General features: G+C 36.7%; 1 protein-coding gene across 5 annotated transcripts in view; it reads right to left on the bottom strand.

Annotated features, from left to right (window-relative positions):
* Positions 1-26,183, bottom strand: part of LOC133523030 (5'-3' exonuclease PLD3-like) — a 73,448-nt gene that overhangs the window by 10,568 nt on the left and 36,697 nt on the right. For 2 of the 5 annotated variants that reach the window (XM_061858531.1, XM_061858536.1), the window contains exons 2-8: positions 19,863-19,975; positions 18,283-18,444; positions 16,590-16,767; positions 15,180-15,314; positions 14,368-14,490; positions 13,866-13,934; positions 6,444-6,575 (exon numbers count right to left, since the gene is read on the bottom strand). In XM_061858531.1, coding sequence (XP_061714515.1) covers positions 6,444-6,575; positions 13,866-13,934; positions 14,368-14,490; positions 15,180-15,314; positions 16,590-16,767; positions 18,283-18,444; positions 19,863-19,975 — 912 coding nt within the window. Of the gene's footprint in view, positions 1-6,443; positions 6,576-13,865; positions 13,935-14,367; positions 14,491-15,179; positions 15,315-16,589; positions 16,768-18,282; positions 18,445-19,862; positions 19,976-20,823; positions 21,458-21,804; positions 22,157-22,216; positions 22,425-26,183 lie in introns of those variants that run through there. The other 3 variants (XM_061858534.1, XM_061858532.1, XM_061858533.1) reach the window with 3 other exon arrangements.

Raw genomic sequence — 26,183 nt, 5'->3', positions numbered from 1 at the left:
CGTCGCCGATCGGACAATTTTGAGGTGAAAACACCGGACGTATATATGCGGTGTGGTATATATGTATATATCTTTAGATATATAAAATCCATTAATCACAGACGACAGACTTTTGTTTCGTTCGAGACAGTTAAAATTAAAACCATTTATAATCTGTGGGTTTTTCAGCTCATTAAGTTAAGTATATTCAACAGAATTAATGACAGTTGTAAAACGATTTAATTTATATAACAACCCTTCTAACAATTACTTTCTTGGGGTATCCTTTTCGCTAATTGCCCACTTAACCGAAATAGGGTCATTGTCGGCCGCGGGCTCGACTGGTCAAGGTTCTACTAGTTAGCATATTGCTGGATTTAGGCCGACTATAGATTACAATGAAAAGCTTTATTGCTTTAGATGATGGTTGGGGATTAATCCCAACGCTCTTGAAAGTTTTGGCGTTTGGTAGAAAACGATCAGCTATTTTATCGTTCACGGGCGAATGTTATCTCTTACATTTTCAGGTACATTTTAGAATATTTATTTAGGACAAAAATTCACTAAAAACTTATTTATCTACTATATATTGGATTTTAGCACTTTAAGTAAAACATTATTACCAATAAGTAGATCATTAATTTCTAAAGTTCTCATATGGCTGGCTTAAGGTCGATTAGATTTGACTGTATTACTTATTCTTTATTGTTGAAAATGGTTTTGTTCAACCTGAAAGGGGAGGGTAATGAAATAATAACTTTTTCAACACACTTGCCCAAAACGGCGTTTTTGTTCCACCGATTTTTGGCTCATAATCCTAGATATTAAACACGCGTGCTTTTTCAGTATATTATAACACTTGGGCTTTTTCATTATATTATCCGACTGAGTTAAGAAGGTATTAGATTGCTAATAATATGCATAGAAACGGAGCCTTCTTAATTTGGTCGAATAATAAAAAAAATTAACCAACTTCAAAGAGGTTTTATCACACCAAACATAATTTATAGATTAAGTTATCTCGTAAATTACATTCATGAATAAACGTAACATTTTATCGATTTGACCTACATCCGTCGAATAGAAATACGAAAATATTAGCTTTTTTACATTTTTTCAATTGGCTGTTTGTCGATTTCGTTCGCGCCTTTGCCTTGCGCGCGCATTGGAATCGTTCGTAAAAAAAATAACGCGCCAGCCATTTTCCGTATTTGTCAGCAGTATTAGTATTTCAGTTATGCATGTTTTTAGTTTATATATTGACGAAAATGACATTTTCAAGCATTGAAAATGTAGAACACATAAAATTGACGCTGCCAGTAATACTAAGAGGCAAGAGTCGAGAACGATAGCCGTTTACCATCAAAAACGGGTGAAAAATAATTGGCGGCATATGAAACTTTTATTCAATGGAAAATCAGCAAAAACGCCCAGTCTTTCTTGGAAAACGTGTTGGTAGCTTACTTCAATGAACTGGCGAATAAGTGCCTACAAGCCCAGCACGCTTTGGTGCAATTATTCGATTTTAAAACTGTGAGTCACCATTTTGAAAAACTTTTACTGTTTTGACAAAAAAAATCTAATTTATAAATTTTGTTTTTTTTCTCGCAAGTGTGTTGAAAAACGTCGTATGAAACGCGTAAGCATTGGTCATTACACACATCGGCTTTCTTATTGCGCGCTCGCTTACAGCTCGCGCGCACAATATCGCCTCGTGTGTAATGACCAACTTAGCACACTTGTATCATAATGTACTATAAACGTATATGTACAGTCAGCGTCAAATACTTTGTAGCAACCAAAGTAGCCAAATAGTTCGGTACACCATATATTTAGTATGATGTACCGAACTATTTGGCCACTTTGACTGCTACAAAGTATTTGACGCTGACTGTACAATATTCCTTAGATTATTGCTGGGATTAAGGTCACATAGATTAGGCTGATTCTAAGCAAACCGATTCAAGGTATTATTTTACCTAACTGGATGCGTAGCCATCATTTACGCTCCGTAGTGAACGAAACGCAACTGTCTCTATTGCACTAATATGGAAGAATGATAGATAGGGATTACCTTATCGGTAGCTACGGAGCGAACGATTGGCATCTTAGCCAGGCACCCTGAAAACTGTATTGCAATTCATATGCACCCAAACTTTTAGCCATAAATCAAGCGATTCGTTGGCGTTAGCCAACTACAGTTTAATCAAACAACAACGACCTCGGAGTCTAATGTGCTCATTTAGTTATTTGACTGCTTTAAACCCGTCAGTGTCGTGGCACTATCTGTGTTGGGCTAAAACACTGAATGAAATGGTTGCAGTTCACGCTGAGCATTAAGTTTAAATATTCGTTTGAAATTAGATTTTAATAATTCAATGTTTATTTGCACATGAGAGAACTGAAAACTGAAGAACTGGCTTTCTTTAAACCTCGGCCGCAGCAGGCATTGGGACTATTGTAGAAATGAACAGTATAACGGTCTATGGATTGAAGTTTGGGTGGACAATGAGACTGGGTTATTGCAAAGACGTCTGGACGCCTGCCATAACAATGTTTCGTTAGGCGTTATCGAGGAGGCGGTGACTTGCCGCCCACTTGATGGGCCCCTGAAACTGCCGTCGTGAAGACAACCAGAAGCAACATCGGTGTGAGCGGCACAGGGTTGTCGAAAGGTGTACGCCGCTTTCTACCCAGTGGCTGATAACAGCCACTGTACCAACATGCGTCTTTTGCATATTTCACTTCCACCCCTGGAGCATATTTACTGTCACCATCAAAGAGATTTTGAAATAGAGGTGGATTGCCAAAGAAAACTTTGTAGCCACAGTACATTTACCGCCATCTTTCGACACATGACTAAAACTTTTACACCGCCATTTAACTTTGAACCGTATTATTTCCCCGATATGTGTTAAATATCATAAAGTGGCGCCATCTATTAGATCAAAGGCCAAAGGTATGGCGGCATCGTTTCGAACGATATTGCCTTTAACCGATATCCGGTAAGATGGCGCCACTTCTTGATAATTAACAAATTTAACATGTCAGTGAAAGAATAAGGATCAAAGTCAAATGGCGTTCTACAAGTTTTAATCATCTGTCGAAAGATGGCAGGAAATTTACTGTAGCTACAAAATTTTCTTTGACAATCCACCTCTATTTCAAATTCTCTTTGCTATTATTATTATTTATTATAACATGCTGATGCTCAGAAGAGCGCTGATACGAGTCGGTTTTACTGTGTAATACGCTTAAAGTGTATATTAAACTCGTAAACTTCATTTACCATTATATAGTGGATATGAAAGCTATCGCAAGATAAGGCCGGTGCAGCAAACATCGTAAACGTTTAGAAGGCTAATCCACTTCAGTGCGCCAACGTTTTGACGACTCTCATATAAAGCTTTAGTGAAATTATTAGAACTGACTTTAACGCTTAGAACTACAAAATGAGAGCTGGATATAATGCATTAAAGGTAAGCACCCAGGGGATAGATCTTTTAAAATTGTTTATAAGTTTACATTCCTATAATTAACATCTATTTACTGGCATTAATCGAGCAAAACGTATCAGAACTTTAACGATTTTTTTAACTCCTTGGTGATTAATAGTACATTGTGTATTAAGGACGGTAAATAAGGATTTACGAACAAGTGTTAATTTAAAGCCCGAAGCCGAAGGCTTAATTAACGCACCCATGGCACACACAATGTTTTTCATTACACTTGTGAGGAAAAAACTAAATTTTAAGCGAAATAATTCAGGTTAGGCATCGAAGGCCTGTGCCTTCACCTATCCGGCATTGGGCCACGATTGAAAATTGTGTAAATATATTTCAGACGGCTATTAAAATAATCAAATCAAATATTTATACACATACATAAGAAAATAAATTATATACGTCAGTATTTTAAAAGTAAAACTCATTTACTTAAGGCCGCCTGTTGTTTACCTCTATCTTCATGTATTATATGTGTTGCCATGTAATTTTTTTCTGACGTGCAATAAAGAGGATTTGTATTGTATTGTAAAACTCATTTATACCTACCTGAAAAAACCATTAAGCCCAATATGCCCATGGGAGTAATGAAATTAAAAAAATACTATTATGCCCGTGAGCATAATATAGGTCATTCCATCTCAGTATGCTGGCATACAATAACATCGCTTACGAGAAAGTGTGATGAAATAACACTTAAAACGTAACCCCCGCCGATTAAAAATGAAGCAAATCATCAGTGATCGGAACTATGGGAGTAAAGATTTAACAAAACTTATCAAGCGGACGTAAAAAGAGTGCTTATAGCCTTAAACATATTCGAATATCTATCAATGTAAATATTTTTATAGCTGTAAGTACTATACTATGCCTATGGACATGAATATTTTTAGGGCTGTATACTATTTTATGTCCGCTTAACAAGTTTTGTTAAAGTTTTACTCCCATAGTTCCGATCACTGCAAATCATACCTCAATCAACCAAAATCAGCTAACACCACGGAGAAATAGACGACACAGTCAAACACTAATACATATATAAACTGTTAAAATCTTTCCTATAGTTGGATGAAATAGCATCTAATAATATTATTACTTATGAGTTTTAACGTAATTTTACTTCAGTTAAGGTTATGGTTTTTCTAATAAAAATAAATTTCAGTTTGTTTCGTGTATGAAATATTTTCTAACTGTTGAGTACTGTCAGATTGCTATGTCTTGTACCAAATGAAGTTATCTAGCTTATTTCAATAATAGGTTTAGTAACAACCTATACCAAGCTCGCATGTCAACTGTAAACCCATTACAACGGCCACGCCACACTCACAATATTGCCAATTCAAGTCCCATCCTTTACGACCCATGTTATGGCATACAAGCAACATTAGCCATATGACGTCCGTTATTGGTCGTTACTGTTCATATTAACTACATACAACTCGTAAATGCTGACGGAGATTAGGGTATAAAGGTTATGGGGAAAAGTTGACGATCGGTTTTGACGGTTTTGATAGGGTTTATATCTGTCTGGTAAAGTTTATATTATACACGTTATGTTTCCTTCGTGGTCATATTGCTCGTACGTGGTCATTGATTTGGAGCGCATTTAATTTGTTTGCTTGCTTTAAATGTACGTGTATCAACGTAACGTACTTCAAATATAACATCTGTTCATCAGTGGGGCTAAGATGGTCGGCTCTTTATCATTTGTCACCATGTCTGTCACGTTCTGACAAGTATGTAAGTGCGAAAGTGACGGGCATAGTGACAAGTGATAAAAATGGAACCATGCTGCCACTGCTCGAGATTACAAATTTTATCAAGGTACCTCTTATATGTACGTCCATATGCAATTAATCCATAAGTAATTAATTACAGACTCAGCTAACGAGTCATGCAGGGTGTGCATAAATTTTCTACTTACTATTTTTTTTAAACTAATTAATTTTGCCAAAATTTAGCTTAGTTTATTACAAACTATTTCTATATGGATCTAGTGTCTATAGGTAAGCCTAAATACTGTATGTATTGTATAACTGTGTACTTTTACTGAAATAAATGATATTCTATTATATTCTATTCTATTGTATCTATCTACGACTTGTATACTACTACAGTTACAGCTATTATAAAATACAATTGCAAATACCAATTCAATTGAATAGTATAATTACTTAGAGATGTCCTCTAAATGTCGAAATACAAATTAAGCTATAACAAATAAACAGTCAGGTACTAAATGAATCTAAAATTCTTTAGAGGTGTAAGTGTAAGAACTAAAAGAAAATCTAGTTTATCAAATTATACCGTCCACCAAATCATGTATCAGAAATATAATAACTCACAGTGGTATAGGCGCCGTCGTTGTTATACTTGTCGGTGAAGTCGTGGTGGTGTCGGGTTCTTGATATTGATATCGGTGCTGAGGTTGGCGGGCCACGTGTCTGGTACCACTGCAGCTTTGTCGCCTAGGTATCAGTATATCTTCATTAATGTAACTTACAGTGATGTAGGCGCCGACGCGGTGATACTTGTCGGTGATGTTGATGGGATTCTCGATGTTGATGTTGGTGCTGAGGTTGGCGGGCCACGTGTCTGGTACCACTGCATCTTTGTCGCTCAGGTTTCAGAATACCTGCAGTAATTAACTTACAGTGATGTAGGCGCCGACGCTGTGATACTCGTACTTGTCGGTGATGTTGATAGGGTTCTTGATATTGATATCGGTGCTAAGGTTGACAGGCCACGTGTCTGGTACCACTGCAGTTTTGTCGCCCAGGTATCAGTATACCTTCATTAATGTAACTTACAGTGATATAGGCGCCGACGCTGCGATACTTGTCGGTGATGTTGATGGGGTTCTTGATATTGATACCGGTGCTAAGGTTGACAGGCCACGTGTCTGGTACCACTGCAGCTTTGCCGCCCAGGTATCAGTATACCTTCATTAATGTAACTTACAGTGATATAGGCGCCGACGCTGTGATACTTGTCGGTGATGTTGATGGGGTTCTCGATGTTGATGTTGGTGCTGAGGTTGGCGGGCCACGTATCTGGTACCACTGCATCTTTGTCGCCTAGGCTCCAGTAAACCTGGTTAAACAAAAAATAATCTTTAATACGCACAAATCATAACTTAAACCAGGTTTATAATGTGGAAGATTAGGGCAGGGCATATATTTAGGCCGACTTTGTTGCTTAAACACTTATTTGTTACTTATTATCACTTAAACACTTAGTGGGATACACAGAGAGATTCGCACTGGCGAAGTCATAACATACATACATAACGAAGTCGGTGCCCGCTGCCGTCTGCTGAAAATTTTAATGTCTCCGAGAGATAAGGAGGGGAAGTAGGAGAAACCAGGACATTAAAGAGGAGGGAAAGTAGGTAAAGTACGGAAATAGTCGCACTGGGCAGCCGGATTTGGAATACTTTTGTTTTGAGCGAGAGCTTGGTATTTTAATCAGACGCGAGTTGTTTAGTTTTCAGACACTTTAATATTTATTGTAAACATGTACGCGACAAAGCTGTTGATACCGACTACAGTATACAATACTATGAGCAATGTATAACAACACGCCCTTGACCCGTTAAACGAACGGCCCAAGGTTAAGGTTATGGCATCGTCTGCCCGGTGCGATGTTTTACTTTCGGCTACCATACTGATTGGCTGTTATTGTAAATGTTACAATTTAATTTCCCTGTTGATACCGACTACAATACGCCGTATTACGAGTAAGTTTCTATATTGTATGTAACGTATAAGAACACGCCCTTGACCCGCTAACTGGGCGGGCCAAGGTAAAGGTTATGGAAACATCTGCTAGTGCAACTTATCTGCTCAGTGCGATGTTGTTTTACTTTTGACTATATAGTGTGTTTGGGGGTTATTGTGGATGTTGGAACTACAGTAACATATCGTATTACGAGTAGTATCTCTATATTGTATCAATTCTATATACCGTATAAGAACAAGTCCATGACCGCTAACTGGACGGCCAAGGTAAAAGTTATGGGATCGTCTGCTACTCGTCTGCTCGGTCCGGTGTTTTACTTTCGAATATGGTATGTTTACTTAACAGCTTAAATGTTGTTTCGTAAAGGGTACCTAGGTAAGTATCCAGGCTAACACCATGCTGAGTCGGGACCATTTCGTGGCTAATATGTGCAATGTTATGTGTAAGTTTGTTTTTTGTTCCTTTCTTTGTCTGTATAATTTAATTTGCCTGCATTGAATTTTTGCCACGAATAACTATTTATATTTCTATAAAGGCGGGATTCCACCAGTGTGCGGCAAAAGCATAGATATTCTGTACAAAGATGCTCTTTAATGTAGGCAGGTAATTTAACACCATGTCGAATTGAAGTTAGACATTTTGAGAGTGAATTATTTTGAGAAAAAAATATGGGCATTCTGAGCTTTAGGCATTTTGACACAATCCCGTTTTGACATTAAGGGATTTTGGTAAATGGGTGGGTATAACGAAATTAAGGTACAATGAAACTAAAGCCTTTAGAAACAGCCCGCATAGCTAACATGAAGCTACGAAGCGAACGAAACGCAACTGTCACTGTCGCACTAATGGGGAAGAGTAATAGAGAGAGATGACTACGCTACGCTACGGAGCGTTAACGATTGGCACGTTGGCTACGCGGGCTAATCCACGAATAAATAGTACCTAAAGTAATTAAATAATAATGTATTAATAATATAGAATCACTAACGTTCCTTTGTCGCTGGATTATCCAGTGAAAACATAGTACATACGATCAAAGCAAAAAGCCCCCATCACAATAAAGTGATTACTTTTGTTAATCCCACATATCGTGCAAATGTTTCTATATAATTAATATGGTCGAGGTCACTGATGCATATTTAATTGCAGTGTACTATAAATAGTAGGGGTGGCACTCTACAAGGTTTTGTTTACATGACGAACGTGGCACGTAATATGTAGAGGATAACTATCGCAAACATACCGTCCGGTTAGGTATTTTTCATATATTTTCAGGAATAATAAATAATTGCAAACATCTAAGCATTATTAATTGGTTTAAAAACCAACATGCTAATAGGGAGTATTACTGCAAAATTCTGCCGCCAGGATGCGGCACTAGCACCTATAGTAAACCATAAAGTAACTTATACATACTGTGCCTTAAACTGTTTTTTGACAAGTTTTCACAGATAGTGAAATATGACATTGATGCATCAAGGCGGTTTCTTTCCAAAGGTCCTCCCAGGAAACGCAAAAATCGAAATTTAGCTATCTGCCTCTTTATTACTCGAATATGCAAGAGTGATAGAGAGGTAAGATAACGAAATTTTGATTTTCTTGTTTCACGATCGACCCTCAGATTATGATGGATTGTGGTAGTGGCGCGTCCTACGCAGAGTTTCGCGTAATATTCCCTGTCTGATGCTCCAATGAGCGTCTGACATCAAAACGATATCTGATTGATGACAGTTAGTTGTCAGAAATTAAATTATCTATTTAGGTCAAAGTACCTAAACCCAAAAACCCAAAGTATACCTAAGAGGAAAGGAAGATTGAACCAAAAAGTAAAGTAAATATAACACTATATTATTGTGTCTTCTCTTCTTCCTCGCGTTGTCCCGGCATTTTGCCACGCCTCATTGGCGTAGGCACTAGTTTTTATGAAAGCGACTGCCATCCGACCTTCCAACCTAGAGGGTAAACTAGGCCTTATTGGGATTAGTCCGGTTTCCTCACGTTTTCCTTCACTGAAAAGCGACTGGTAAATATCAAATGATATTTCGTACATAAGTTCCGAAAAACTCATTGGTACGAGTTGGGGTTTGAACCCGCGACCTTCGGATTGCAAGTCGCACGCTCTTACCGCTAGGCCACCGCTTTTCACTACACTACACTGCACTATTATTGTGTCTTGTATGTATACGTTTATAAACCAAATAAGACACAATCACGAAAATAATAAACACAAGAATATACAAAAGAACAAAGGCCAAGTTATACCTCTAAGGAATATCTTTGGATGTAATATTCAGGATTAAGTTAAAAGACCTTCAAATCCTTTGTTATAAGGTTTGCATAGAGCTTTTTGTCTAGAGTTCGCAACTTAACACGTACAGTATAAAGTTACAGGGCTTTGTCGGAACTCGTAAAGCTTTTGCTCAACGAAAAGCTTCGTTGTAAGTTATACATCAAAAGATCCGTTACAAGTAACAAGGAAAGTTCAGCAATGACATTATGATATTACATTTCCTCGTAAAAAGTTAACGATATCTCCCACTGGTTCGAACCATTAACTGGTCATCTATCCAAGAATTAATGTGATTATTTTAGTCAGTATAGATATACTCGTAAAACGGTAAATTCCTTATCTACGTAAACGATCCGAATTTCTTGAAAATTCGGATCATTTACGTAGATAAGGAATTCCTTTAGTCACGCGAAAGTGCCAGAGTTAATACAAGTTGGAATCTCAAAGTTTAACTAAGGTTCCATTGGAATTTCTGATGAAAAAGTACGAAAATACTTAGCATTTACTTTGTCATAACAGGCATGTTTGACTTTGCGTTTTACTTTGTACTGTCAGCAAAACTATTAGCTTAGCACTTCTGCATAAACATGTATGCATCAAAACTTGACAAGACAAAGGCAATTATGCAATTATGATTTTTCAAAATAAAGATTCAAAATATAATGGAATGGAAGACCTTTTTGTGGTGTATTCCTATTTGTCCATTGCCCACGATACCGCCGCCATGAAGCAGGGACAAATGGGAATGATTTATATGAACCGCCTATTCCCATCTGTACTCAGCATGTCAGGTGGGAATACACCCTTATTATGAGAAACTGGGCGATAATCAATTTTATTCTCAATGTATTAAAACATTAGTACAAAAACTTTTGGATACTACATACCATATAATCATAAAACGAGTCAGAGTTTGAACTACCACGAGAGTCACAACTGCATTGAGGGATACAAAATTATTTCACGTATAGTTCGTCCACATACCACAAAATATCTCCAATATAAGTTTGCTCACTACCGGCAATTTCGCATGGCAACACATTTAAATAAAAAACTTCCCTTAATTTTGAGTGTAGAGCCCCATTTAGACGGAAGAACTTGCAGTCGATCGATATAACATGTAAAAAATTAAAACACATTAAATTACATTTATATTCGAGTCTATACTCGTAGCGAATTTATTTTATTACCTTTATTTACCAGGTTTTACTGGTCATGGTTGCGGCTAACTGATGTCCCAGCAAAATGTCAAAATAGAGATTTGTGTAACTACCCGACGATGTCTATGAAATAGTTTGGGGTAGACATCACATTTTCAGACCACCCGTGCGTGGTCTGAAAATGTGTACTACACACATGTTAATTATTGTCAATAGTCCGATGTCACAATGTCCCCCGACTCATCCGAAGAGAGATCCCTTGGCTTTACCTTCTAGATCACTGGTCCCCAAGTTGACGATAAGTTAAATCCATCCTCCCTATTGAAATTTCTGGAGTGTTTCGTCAGTAAAAAAAAAATTGCTATAGACCCGGTTACAACTGTAATTAAATACAGCGTAACGAAATGTAACGAAAACTGCGTGCAAATTCTTGAACCGTCTAAAAAAGACTTAGGCAATGAAGAATTAATTTTCCGTAAAATTTAAAATAATCCTAGCGGAGCGGGCGTCGTTTAGACTTTAGAGGGGTCATCGTTAAATATTTTAGGGGCAATCCAATATTCAAGGAGGATGTTAAACAAAAACAATATTTGAAGCTTCTAATTGTTTTAATATTGTGTAACTTTGAACATAAATTGAAACTTGGTGAATTACATCAATTATATAACTACCTATTCCACTTGTACCGGTGGGGACAAATGGGAATGAATAGTTCCCATCTGTACACGGTACATGTGGGGCGGGGACATATCCCTGGAACGGGGGAAAATGGGAATACACCCTATAAACGTGAAATGACTACAGTAGAACCTGGATAATTGGCACCGACATTAGTTCGGATAATCAAAAATTCGGATAAAGTGGGTTTTTGAGACAAGATCAAACAATAACAACAACCTTTTATATAAAAACAGTACAGTAGATTAAAATTTAACATATAATTATGGTTGAAATATAAAACACCTGTATTCTTTTTCTATAAAATCGTAAATTTTTAATTGACGAACGGCTGCAGCGTTCAGATGATTGAGGGATCAGGTGAACAAAGTCAGCTTTCGGATGACTGAGGATTTGGATAATCGAGGTTCTACTGTGTAGAAATATGACCTTTATACCACACATACGGCCCGATTAGAAAAATGATTAAGACACGTTTAAGATCTTGGAAAGATCTTTAAAAGATCGATAACTACACGACATGTCAAAATTGACGTTTATTTCGATTCCCAATAAGATCTATGTACGATATTTCTAACGTCAAAGTGACATTGGTTGCTAGAATCGAGCTGCTTCTGACAATTATACGACATACAAACGATATCTAAATGAGAACTTATCTAAATCAGAACTTATCGTTATCGTATTTCATTCTTCGAATCCGGCCGTTTGTCGGTACCGAGTCGGACAGAGACAATTTAAAACTGTACAAGTGTTCAGTTTTTATTTTTCGCGATCACGATAATATTGTAATCACAGGCATAAATATACCTCATGTGCAAAGTTTCATTACAATCAAGCATATCGTTTTAAAATGAGAGCGTAACTACGTTTGTATGGAGAACCGAGCTTGCTGCGGACTCTTAAGAGGAATTCCTAGTTGCGATTTTTCCACACAAACGCTCCCGACTGTTTCCTCCCTGGATTTTTAACCTAGGGCAATGATTTTTTCAAATAAAATCAATATCATCAATATCTGTACTGCTGTTTTGTTTTTTTTTTTTTTTTTGAATTATTTTACTTTGAAGAAACTTACAGCGCCTCGAAAATCGCAAAAAACGGCTCAATTGCATTGGCTGCAAAAAAAGGCGCAGTACACAAATATGACAACAAATATCTAAAAAATCAAAACATAGCGGCATAGATTATTTTTTTCTCTTGCAGTTTCCAAAATTTCATAATGGTTGCGTTTTGGAGGAGGAAACAGTCGAGAGCGGAAGCTCGATTTTTGAGTTTTTTGCATAGGAATTTTAGTCCAAGCTGCAGTTGCAGTTTAAAAATTCCAGATTTGAAAAGTTGCTCAGCTAGGAATTGCTCTTAAGAGCCGGTGAAAACCTTTAAAATTGTTAGTAGCTTAAAAAATATAAAAATCCTAGAAGACTAAAAACAACTCAATGTCGACGGTGACGACCCCATTATTTCAAAAACTTTCTACAAAGTTCCTTCAAGGCATTATACTAAAAATAAACGATACTTTATACTCGCCATTTAAAGCGAAGTCTCTAGTTTCTTGTGAACCGAGCTTAATGAGTCTTCTACCGTGCAGCGAGCTAATTACACTGCCTTGCACGTTCTAGCCCACCTCACACCCTAATACCTAATACCTAGTGCTTGTGTCTTTACGTACATGTCTCGTGACCTAATTCTCAGATAACTTAGATTAACGTCATTCTTAATTACATCGTAAGTTAATTTGACGTATCAAAATGTAGTGATGTAGAAAAAAAAACGTCCATGTGCGAGTCGGACTCGCGCACGACAGGTTCCGTACCATTACGCAAAAATCACGTTTGTTGTATGGGAGCCCCACTTAAATATTTATTTTATTCTGTTTTTAATATATGTTGTTATAGCGGCAACAGAAATACATATCTGTGAAACATTCAACTGTTTAGTGTCATGGTTCATGAGATACAGCTTGGTGACAGACAGAAAGACGTTTACCCTTTGGGTACGGAATCATAAAAAAAAACCTGAATGTGCATGTCCGTAAAGTAGGGGCAGCATAAGCAGCCCCCTGTTTATTTGCGCGAAGTGGCACTCTCAAGATTAAGTATAAGGCCAATATGTGGTAAAACCTTCATCGCGCGAGAGAGCATGCGTGGACCGTAGGCGCACCTGATTATTTAATTGACATCAAGCGTCAGGGCAGAGTTTAAGTTTTCGATTTAGGCCCCAGATGTCAAACGACCTCTGTGGTCTCCGGCAAATCTAAGGCTGCGTAAGAAACGATAGAGAATAAGTAAGTAATGAGAGTAACAGAAGTGTATGGAAGACAAAAACATGGTGCGCCGATCCCGATGCCTGCTATGACAAGAATAATAATGATAGAAAAATATTTTTGCTTGTGAATGCACAGAGCACGTGACTTCACCAGATTCGTAATTAGACCGACGCTTAATTATCATACACTAAAATCCACAGTAGTTTTGGTTCAAAAGCTTAAAAAATTAGGGTTTCTAAAATTGTACTTACATCAAATATCTTGCCCAAATCCGTGGCTAGGCAGGAACAGTTGTAGGCGACGATGCCCAACTCCTTCACCTGCAAATACGACCTCACATAAACATTTGGTCAAGCCGTATCTCTTGGTCATTTCATGAAACTGTTGCAATAACATAAAAAAGTGACATAACTATTTAATTTAATGTTACATCGGTAGTGGATTTTAGATCTTGAGGTTTTACATTTAAAATTGAATTTTGACTATCATTGCCGACGTGATATTATGTCCGTGGGACTCAAGGGGATTGTCTGCGTTACAGCTTACACAAGAAGCTTTTATAGGTAGATTTATTGCTAGTAAAAGCTTTTAGCGATTTTTTGTCCCAGCAACACTTTACAGAAAAATATTTTCGGTGAGTTTCCAAGTAGGTAGATGTTTCTAGATAGGTAGGTGGATCTTTGGCAAGCCTTTTCTACTAACCTAAGTATTGTTAAACATATTTATATTAGACAGATCGAAACGTGTTTTTACCTGTGTAAGCGACCGCCAGTCCATATTGGCGCTGCCGATATAAAAGTGCTGCCTGTCGATAATCCAGAATTTGGTGTGGAGCACACCCCCGCCCAACAGCTTGGAGAAGTTCAGGCTTCGCACCTGAAAGCAGTCTGTATTTTATACTTGTCCAGTTCGCATTACAGTCCGTATGACAGGGTCACGTTTTATAAGTCTTGTAACCGTAGGTAACGCTAGTTTTTTTTTTTATATTCTACGACGGTGGCAAACAAGCATACGGCCCGTCTGATGGTAAGCAGTCATCGCAGCCTATGGACGCCTGCAACTTCAGAGGTGTTACATGCGCGTTGGCGACCCTTTAAAAACCTGTAGACCCGCGGGAAAGCCTCGGAAGGGAGCTCATTCCATAGTTGCCTATCTACAGCAATTATTCTGCCGGGTTCGAACTAAAAGGCCTAAAGTATAAGAGCATTCCACGTAATTGTCTGCCGTTGCTCCGCACAAACGCGAATTTTCTGAAGAATTGCAGCCTTTGCAGGTATAGAAGTTTTCTTCTGTCACAATGGATGTAAAACCCTCCTCACCTCTTGGCCGTCTTAAAAAGGGGGCATATAATATTATCGGTAACGCTCAGATAGCCCGATCGGTCTGAATGTCGTCTTATGTTTCAGATCCCACTCAATATTCGCTCGTGACCCACCAATGGGCCGAGCCATAGTTAGGGAAATTCTACCCTATAATATTTACTCTGGAAAACTTATGCGGCCTTTGAGGAAGGTAGTGTGGATTAAATATTAAATGTATAAACTGTAGTAAATTAAATAGGTTACCTGTGCAGCTTTCTTCTTAACTAAATAGTCAGTATCTATATTAGGGAATAACTTAGTGGGCCAATTTTGAGCAATCTTCAAATGTATATTCCTTTTTGACCCAGCGGCGTATAACGCCTGGAACACTTGTTCTCCCTAAAACAAGATGAATTCTAATTAAAAACATTATAAATCATTTGATTACAATATCTTCTAATTAATAGACCAACCAAGATTCGTGTCTACAAGACTGTAATTAGGCCAATTTTGATGTATGGGTGTGAAGCTTGGACTCTTGACTCAGAAAGAAGAGAGGATCTTAGTGGCGGAGAGGAAAATCTGGCGGAAGATTCTGGGACCTATCAGAGATGAAGATGGAACTTGGAGGCGTAGGAAGAATGGGGAGCTAGAGGAGCTGGTAGCGATGCCCAATATAATTGGCGAGATCAAAGGCACACGACTCCGCTGGCTCGGTCACCTAGAGAGGATGGGAGAGGATCGTGCTGTGAGAAGAGCGTATGTGGGGCACCCGGGTGGAAGACGTCTGTCTGGGTGGCCCAGATACCGCTGGAGTGACGAAGCGCTAAAAGACCTGTTCGCCCTCGGAATACCCAACTAGCGCGAAGTGGCGCAGGATAGGGCAGAGTGGCGCTCTCTTGTGTCAGAGGCCAAGATCCTGTTTGGGTCACTGAGCCAGTGAAGTAGTAGTAGCAGTTTATTCAGTGAAAATTTGGAATGGATTTGTTTCGTAAACCTTCACTTTCTTCTGAAACGTCGAAGTATTTCAAGCTTTATTTTACGCGATTATGTCCCTTTTAAAACATTTTGACATACCTTGGGTATGGTTATCAACTTATCACTATACAATTTTGCGTTTTAAGGCTGTAAATTGTATGGAGATGAAAGCTGTCACCGTACCCAAGATATGTGAAAAATACTATAGTAAAATATTCCGTGAAATAAGGCAGGTGTCAGACCGGCGTCGTTCTGTGCAACAAACAAACAAGTGCGATGAGCGATGTGTATGTGGGTGACAGTTATTACAAAAAGGTTATGAATGTATGCATTTCTTAATTGACGGAGCGTTAACGAAGGTCTCAGTTTCAGCTTCGGCAAACATGCTTTCGTATGTCCGGATGTTCTTCTCCGCAGGTCGCATTTCTCAATCGATTCTCGTGAAATTTTGTGATATAGTTGGATAGAATTTCTCTGACATTTCGTTTTTTGAAAAATATTAAAAATTGCGGAAATTGCCCTAAAGGGCTTAAGCCCTTTATAATACATTAAGCACCAGTAATAATTTGTAAATTAATTTGTTTGGAACTGTGGACATGTTTCCTCTAGATATATACAAAAAGAAAAATTCTTTCACATCATCATACAAATCAAATTTCTTGACTGAACATATTATAAAAAAAGTATTAAACTTACTTCAATGGAGGAATTATATGGATATTCTTCATAAAACCTAAGGGTCCAGTAAAAAGACGCTATTTCTATGGTTGATTGAGCTTCATCTATTAAGTCTAGCCACACTTGCTTTGTGGGAGTATGAGTTATGTTTGGAGGGTACATGTGACCCTCTGGAATTGTTTCTACTAATGATAACCTGTAACAAAATAATATTACATAAATAATAATTTTATTGACCCGTTATTTAAAAATTGTTTCACCTGTAGACGATAGTAAAAAAATATCATTTTATACCCCAGTACGGGAAGGGAACAATATGAAAATTAGCATTATAATTATTAAATTGGGTATATCCACGTTAAGCATTTCATTAAACACATTTTTAAACATTATAACAAATATAAATATAACTTAAGCTAATACAGTACAGTCGCCATCACATATATCGAAGCGATGGAAGTACTCACAAATATCTGAAAACGCCGCTATTTTTAAGGCGGTAGAATGCGTGTTCAGATATTTTTGAGTACCTTGGCTGCTCCGATATATCCGATGGCGACTGCACAAACTCGTTAATCTGGCATTAATGCTGACACATGAGAGCCGGATTTGTGGAAAATTCGGATTACTGGAAGCTAGAGTCATTCTGCATATATTAGCTAAAAATTATTTTGTAATACGGTTTAACTCACGATATTTTTGACATGTCCCGCAAGTGACTAAAATACGTGAATAGCCGGGTCCACACAGAGCGAGCATACGCGCGAGGAAATTGCCTCGCGCGCAAAACGGCTAGTGTAAACATGCTCTATGCTCGCTCTGTGTGGACCCGGCTAGTAAGTTAGTATGACACACGACAGTTTAAATTCAATTATAACAAATATATTAATGACTATGATCATTAAAGAAGGTTTAGCTGGAAATATTGGGATATGTTACAGCCAAGCATAACAGCTATTGTTTGTTCATGTGTAAAGTGATGTCGTCATACGATGTGAATCTTGTTATGGTCAATATTATCGCGTAGGTAGCAAGAATGTGTTCGTCTTTTACTAGCGCGGTGTCAAAACAAGACGTACCCCTTAACTTCTAGTTAAGACGGACCCAATATGTGTGTATGACATGAATTAGCAATATTAGCATAACTGACAGATAAACTTTTCGAGCGCGAGAAATAATATACTTTTTTGGCTTTACCACTTCTGCCTACTACGGTACAATGGGCAAAGCGGTCATTCATAAATTACGTCACACGAATTTCATGATTTTTTTACCCCTCCCCGCCTCCTTGTCACATCTGGTCACATGCGACCCCTTCCCTCCCGCTGGTGTGACGTCACATATTTGGGAATTTAGTTTTTAATGAAATCGGCAATTTGAATTAGTTATTATTATTTAAATATATATTTTTTTATATAAAAGCAATATTAGAAATTTTATAACACGTACCCGATTGGGTATAAAAAATATGATGAATAATAACGATTATCATTGCAAAAAGTAGTTCTTTAACTGTAAGTCAAATAAAAAATAAAAAAATCGGTTACAGATGAAGTGAAAGTGACGTCACACATTTTGTGACTCTCCCCCTTCCTCTATGTCACAACATGTCACATTTTCTTGACCCCCCTCCCACCCGTAAACGTGTGATGTAATTTATGGATAACTCCAAATACAGTATATGGGTCAAGACAATGTTTAGTGATCTTACCTACACTCGTCTGAGCAATATAAGGGCGCCGGGGCGGTCGGGAGCGCGGGCGCGATGTTCGGCTGGTCGAGTAGCGGGACCAGAACTACTAGTACTATGAGCACTATTACTATGGAGACAGGGATGCATGATGGCCGACACCATATGCTTTTCTTCTTTCTTCTGGAAGATAAATTATTTTTTATTTTAGTTTATATAAGAATACAATGACACAAAAATTAATACAGGGTGTTTATTTAGTCACCTGCAATAATTTACGGGGTGAATATATAGGTTATACTGAGCAACTTTTACTATGGGACCAACCCCGAAATCGCGAAAAAATTGTTTACTCTCCCATAGAAAACGTCAAGGTCAGACAGCCAAAATGTATAAAACAGCCCAATTTTTTTTCGTGATTTCAGGGTTGGTGCCATAGTAAAAGTTGCTCAGTATGACTAGTATATTCACTCCGAAAATTATTGCAGGTGACTAAATAAAAATCCTGTATAATAACCTAACTTTTATAATTTTATGTATATCTAGAACGGAATAAAATACTAAGCAAAAATCTCTAAAAAAATGGCTCCTGAAGGCAAAAATTTTCTGTATTTAGTTTACCATTCCAAAGGGATGCAAAGATTCAAGGAATAATTAAAGGAGATGATAAGCTTAGAATATAATAAATGGGTAAAAGTCTGTCTATCTACGCTAAAGGCAAGTGGACACTGTGATATTTACTAGATATCACGTGAATACGATCTTTAAATAACTACAGGGTGGGCAAATAAGAGTGATACAGCTTGTTTTAAAATTTTAATTATATTAAGTGCAAAATTGATTTAAAAAAATTCATAAATATATTATTCAGGATTGGCAAATGTATACGGAAGATAATTTCTACCAAATGTCTACCTCTAGCAGCAAGCAATTTTTTCTTAAATGTTTGTGTTGTTTAAAACACTTTTTTCGGTTGATTAATTTTGAGAAACAGTGACAGTGATTGGCATCCAAATTCCCCAAATATTGCAGCTGCTGACTTATTTCTGTAAAACTATCTAAAATTACGTGTCTATGCTAACAAGCCGATGAAATTTAAACAATTATAGCCGACCATCCAACACAAATTTACTAAGATGACCCAGAAAATGTGGGAAAATATGCTGAAAATTGTGATGATAAGGGCTCACATTTGCCTGCTGTTATTGGTGGACATATGAAGGACATTTTGTTCCGCGTGTATTTGCCAACCCTGAATAATATATTTCAAAACAATGCTTAATAATCTTTGAATTTAATATAGTTAAAATTTGAAAACAATATGTATACTTCTTATTTGCCCACCCTGTATTTTTATTTAACATGAGAAGTCTTCATGCAAAGGATTGAACTAGAACTAGGGTCTACCCAACTACGTTCTAAGTTGGTTAGGTTCTAACCAAGACCTAGAACTGCCATAGAATTAGATCAAAATTTGGCAAGTGACAGAGAGCCAAAGTGCCACCATAGCTGTCCATTTTTTTACAAATTTATTTTGAATTTTGTAGACACTTTCACAATTTGTTACTGCATCCTCTAAATGCTAATGGAGTGATACTCACTTGTCATTATAACTGTTGCCGTTTTCATCTCTCATCATGAAGATCTGCTCCCACTGCTCCAACTCCTCATCAGATGATGAAGCGTTCCCCACACTCCCTGACTCGAGCACAGTCTGCCAACAAAACTATATCATCAGACAATGATAGTTAATAGGTTTTCATCACACTTGCTCGGAAAAGATCTTATTTCATGCAGGTGTGCTCAAGGACAAACGCCTATTGTGTTCCCGCGGGAGTTATGGATTGTGAAAAAAAAAGCTTAAACTCCCTAGGGACTTATAGCTTTTTCCTTCAATTATGTCACTTATTCATACAAACCAAATAGCATAAATGAGTTTTACTTTTAAAATACTAATGTGTATAATTTAATATTGTTGTTTATGTTTAAAATTATTTAATTTCATTAATTTAACAGCCGTTTAAAATATTTTTTCATTCGTGGCTGAATGCCGAATAGGTCTGTGCCTTTGATGCCTCACCTGCCAAGAAATTACAAAATGGCGGACGAAAGTTTGATATATCACTGTATTTAAGAATTATTTTGCTTAAAATTTAGTTTTTTCTTCGCAAGTGTGATGAAAAACATTGTAACTCCAGGGGTAAGAATATGGCAAACTCGGGTCTTTAATTCCCTCCAGCCTGCAGCTGTCGGGAATTACCACCCTCGAATCCAAAATTTCATTAACCCCCCTCGTTGCACAATGTACTATTTCGTGGGCTTTTTTTACATGAATATATAGTTTGATCGACAAAGTGATCAGTGACTGTATACATGTTATAACAATAAGCTCGTATCAAAAATTAAATTTTTGATACAAGCTTATTACCCTGACTGTCATATTTTTCCAAAGGCAACTAATATTCATCAAGACAATTCTATAAACCCCAATCAAACACAATTAGGTTGCGTTGTTTTATCAGAGAGCTTGATGGTACCATAATATATTGTCAACGGACTTACATTGCTTAGCATAACATTTTCAGCTTCATTGGAAGTCGTGAAGTTAAATTTAACTTGCAAGATTTAGCCCGTACAAACATAGTTAGATACATACTAACATGGCAAGTTAAATAAAAGTTTGTAAAAAGGTACACTTCAAAACATTTTCAATATCCTATAAAGGAGAAACTGTTTTGTTGTTATCTTGTTGTGTCAGTCAGGAGCAGTGATCCCAGTACTTTGATGCCAAATGTTTCTTCTAAATAAAATGTTTGCTGAAACGACTAAAGTAATCAATCTTTTTTTTATACTATGGTGGTGGTAAGCAGTCTCCGTAGCCTATGGACGCCTGCAACTAAAGAGGCAACACTAAAGAATGCCAATTAATTCTCTACACTTTTTGATTCAGAAAAAATACTGCTGGTCCTGTATTGGTACATAATCTTATGTTAAGAAAATTCACTAGTAGATATAGTTCATGCCATCCACAATGACACTTGCAGATTTGTCATATTTAATTTCAAGGTGTCATGTGAAAATTACCTACTTGGAATTAGCAATTTTTAATTTAATTTGCAAAATAAAAATTATCTGTTTGGTGCATGTTTTGTATTGTACAAGAATTTTGCTACGAGTTGGTAGACAATAATCAAGACCACCGCATTTTTACAGCTACATATGTGACTGCGGCTGGCTAAATATCCCACTTTGTTGCTTGCCATAAGCACGAGATTTGCTTGTATCTGTACACGAATAACCTGTCAAGCCGTCCTTATAGCAAGCGACAAAGTGGGACGTTTGCCGGCCGCAGTCACATATACCTACTGTTAATACGTACCTATTATGTTCAGTTAAATTTAGATAGAACTACAAAATAAAATAATAATGCACATGTAAGAGGACGTTGCGCTTTACAATACCAAGTTCCTGCATTGTTTCATTTTAGTACCTATTGTCCTTTTGTTATCTTCTAAACCATTTTTGTTAAGTATTCCCACTAACCTTAAACGTTTCCAATACAGTCTTAATCATCATAAGAATGTACCCCATTTTGCAAACACAAATTAAAAATATTTATGAAAATGTAACTGTTTAATGGTCACAAATGCCTAATATAAAAAAAAAAACATTATGTAGCAATTTTACGATTTGAACCAAACAACAAACAACTGATGGACTCATCAACTCAATGAACAAACTGACGTTGTTGACATTTTGACTAGCAGCGGAATTTGACATAAATAGTGACGCGACGTTCCGCACGAAACACAAACGCACAATCAACTAGTGTCTAAATTTTATCGATAAAAATGATCACTCGATATAAAAATCGCCGTTTACACTTTACCACTTCTCAAACTAAAATGTTTACTAAACAACGTCAAAACTGATAAACCAATGACGATCTACTAACCATTTATTAAATATTTCTGGTTTCTAACTAGGTAACCAAAGAATTAAGATTTATAATTAAACTGAACAGGTCACTGAACAAACTTCCTAAATGCAATCACGATCACTACGCGTATTAAACTGCATTTTCGTTAATCCTTACGTTCCTTTAGAAACCGTGTTGGCGCATTAGTGGCAAAAATATTACTGCAAAGTAAATGACGTCGACAACAACTGCATTGTGCATGTGCATTTTAAATACTAGGTTAGTTGAAACCGTAACTATTCAGGGCACAGCGATTCCGACAATATATGACTACTTATAGCAGATATATTTAGATTCGTGTTAGGGCTAATTATTGTTATTATGAATGTTACTATGGAATTTTTTCTGTTCTGGTTTATTAAAATTAAAGAAGGTAGATAGGACATTGTGGTACAAGGGTTTTTGTGCTACTAATGTTTGTAATTTTTATATTCCTGATCATATTTAAAGACTAAAATATCCCATAAACTTTTTTGGAATTCGCTTAATTTCAGAGATAAAGCCACTTACAAAAAAACGTCTTTTTATTGTTACTTAGTGCAAAATGCCTTTTTGATGGCGATGTAGCCACTTTGGGACTTAGTCCAAATATCCTTATTGATAGATGTCAAAAACTGACAAGTAACACCTTTGCAAATACCTAATAGGTTTTACAAAAACAAAGTTAAAATTCTTTTTGAGTTACAGTTTTACAAATAGCGTTTACATTTTATGTACGTACAAATACATCCCATCAAAACATTTTCATGTAAAATGTTTCCAAGACGAGACCATAAGGCTCGCACTGTCAAAAAGTTATCACTCACAAACTCTACACCTTAGTCAAAATATATATTTTACATGAAAATGTTTTTGATGGTGATTCACCAGGTATTAAAAATCCTGAAATACGTATCTGGGGGCATCTTTTATACAATTTGCTTTATGTACTAATTACCCATACAAACTTCAACCCCCCCCCCCCCTTTTTACCTTAAAGGGGTGATTTTGGGGTTTAAAACTATTCTATATCTTTCCCCATAACGAAGACTATCTATATACCAACTTTCAACTAAATCGGTTCAGTGGTTATTGTTCCCCCCCCCTCCCCCCCTTTTCACCACCTTAGTGGCTGAAAATTTTATGTTTTTGATTTTTTTTTGTTGTGTGTGTACTAATACTATCCTGCATACCAAATTTCAGCTTGTTAAGACTTCAGGAAGTATCCTAAGGATTTTGATGATCATCAGTGAGTGAGTGAGTGAATGAGTGACGAAATCGGGGCTTTTTTATATAAATAAAATTTAAAGTATGAAAGCTATGGCATTGATATTTTTTATGGTTAATAAGTCTACTATTGACATTATATCCCGAGAATTTTGTTTATCTGGTATATAATTCAAAACCCAAGTTATGAGGGTTCAAAAAAACGATGAAGCGCTTCGAGAAAAGGTAGGTAGTGCCCTTGCGCTTCGCTTTGCTCGTCTTGACGGGGCACTCCCGTACCCCCAGATACAAGAAATCGAAAAAATTTTTTTTTATTGAAATTGACCTAAATTCATGTAAATTTTTTTCCTTCTTTTGACCTTAGAAATGCGTGATTAAAATCTCTTGGGTTCTTCGTGAGCACCTTATAATATCATTAAAATATATGATACACCGGTTGTCCTGGCTTTGCCAAGGCTTATGAGAGCCTGGGGTCCGCTTGGCAACTAATCCAAGGAATTGGCATAGGCACTAGTTTTTATGAAAGCGAATGCTGACCTTTCAACGCGGTGGGGAAACATTCACCAGTATTATCAATCATATACCGTGGGCTGGTAAAACCCGACAGTTTTTAACCACGCATTCCTGAGCTCATAAGGAGCAAATAATGTTATATGAGTTTTGGTGAATTCGGAAAAATAAAAATTGCCGAATGAAAAAAAAACTGCGGTTTCTGAACACGACACATTTTTTAAATCTTGTCGAAAGTAAAGTTTTTTTTTTAATTTACAGATAAAAATTGCGACTTTTTCATAAAATTTTAATGTTAGTCAATAGGTATGTCTAAAACAAGTCATATATTGGTAGCATCGCAGCAAAAAATGCATTTTGCAGTACAGAAACAAATTTTTACAAAAATTGTCATTCTCTATAACACAAGACCGATTTCAGAAAACTATGTATGACATTTTAGTTTCTAAATGCGGTCATGAATACACCTCAAAAAACTGTCGGGTTTTACCAGCTCACAGTGTATGTAATGTATACTATAATACAATAAGACAGGGGTCGACAAACCTTGTTTCACGAACCGCATGTGGCTTTAGTATACAATTGCAGCTCTACTTAGTTCCTAAAAAATACCATTTAATTTAAGCAAACCGAATCAATATTAGTGTTGCTTTAAAACTCCAGAAACTAGCGACTTTTACAAATGTATGAAGCCATGTATGTTGAAGATTAAAGACAAAACAACAACCAGGTTTCTATGATGTCATACTCATAGCTGACTCCAAACGCGTAAACTTAGTTAAAATTAAAATGTAATAAATAAACTTTTCTACTGAGTTTTTGGGTTTCTTCATATTCGTTGACTTGCAAAAATATTTTGAACTATGAAGGCCGCAAAAATATCTGAATCAACTTTAACTGTCGTGGATAAGCATAAAATTGCATGTTGCATGATATCTACCAATGCATAATATGCATAGTATTTATTACATTTATGTGTGTAGTGTGTTTGAAGATTACCTACCTACTGTTGATTTCATGAATTAATTTACTATTTGATTGCAATCCATCTAACAAGCCATACAATAAAATACATTTTTAATTAATTTGCTAACTTTTCCGACATGCAATGCCGGAAATTTTCATAATCCTCCCTCCCTCCCTTGGGGCAATTAACTTTCGTAATTGTGCTGGCACTGTAAACAACATTTACCTGCGATAAGTCGACGTCGGGCCGCCCGATCGCGTGTCCCCGCACTATTACGCTACAGACCATAAACAACACTTTTTTAAAATGATTACTTATTTTCCCGCGTTTAAGCTGTCAAAAAAAAAAGTTGCGAAAATCCCGCGCTTTGACCGTGTTAACCAGGCAGCGGTCGAAATCACACTGTGTGACAAAACTTAGGTAATGTAAAAAATATATTCCATGATTCCGATTTAACGGTGGGTTGGGTTGGCCTGTAATGTTTTTATCGAGCGGACAATGCCACAGGTAGCTTTGACGACTGCTATGTTGGAGTCGATAATTGAAAGTGATTTGGTTAAAATTCTGCAGGCTTTGATTTCATTGTTTGTAGGCAAGTAAACCAATTTTATAAAATTTATCCTATCCAAGTAAACGGAAACGGCACAGGGAGCGGGTGAATAGGTATATTTTTTACGAGAACTTGTAAAATGTATTGATTCTGCTTTTTTATGCCTAATAAGTGTTTAATAAATAGTTTATATGATCCTGGTAAATAAATGAAAGCTAGTAAAGTAGTTATATCTTGCAAAACAACCCACTTGTAATCTTTGTAAGTTAAGTACCTATCTGATAATTGTTTGTGCGCTAACTCAGCTAGTTATGGAAGGTTAATGCAAATAACCAAACGTTGACTTTACGAGTTGAATAGAAAGTTATCTTAAGGGAGCTTTTATTGGCTATAAAATCAGTGGGCAGAAGATTTACATTTCAGCGTGTTTTAGACATTATTTAAAGCCCTTTAGGGCAATAAAGTTCTGCGAAATCAAAATTTCGGTGCAATTTTCTACTTGATCGAACTTTATGTAGCTGAGTAGGTAATGACCACTAATGGCCTCGCTTTAACTCATCTTAATATTTTCAAGGATATGAACACATAAATAGGTATGCAATATGTTGTTAATACTTATTAACCGCTCGAAAATTAGATTATATTATGACAATTTTTGCTAAGTAGGCAATAGGGTAGGTGCTTTAGCACAGAATAAATAATAATACTAA

This window comes from Cydia pomonella, chromosome 11 (assembly GCF_033807575.1).
Source record: "Cydia pomonella isolate Wapato2018A chromosome 11, ilCydPomo1, whole genome shotgun sequence".
Classification (NCBI taxonomy): Eukaryota; Metazoa; Arthropoda; class Insecta; order Lepidoptera; family Tortricidae; genus Cydia; species Cydia pomonella.
This window is presented reverse-complemented; position numbering and strand designations above follow the sequence as displayed.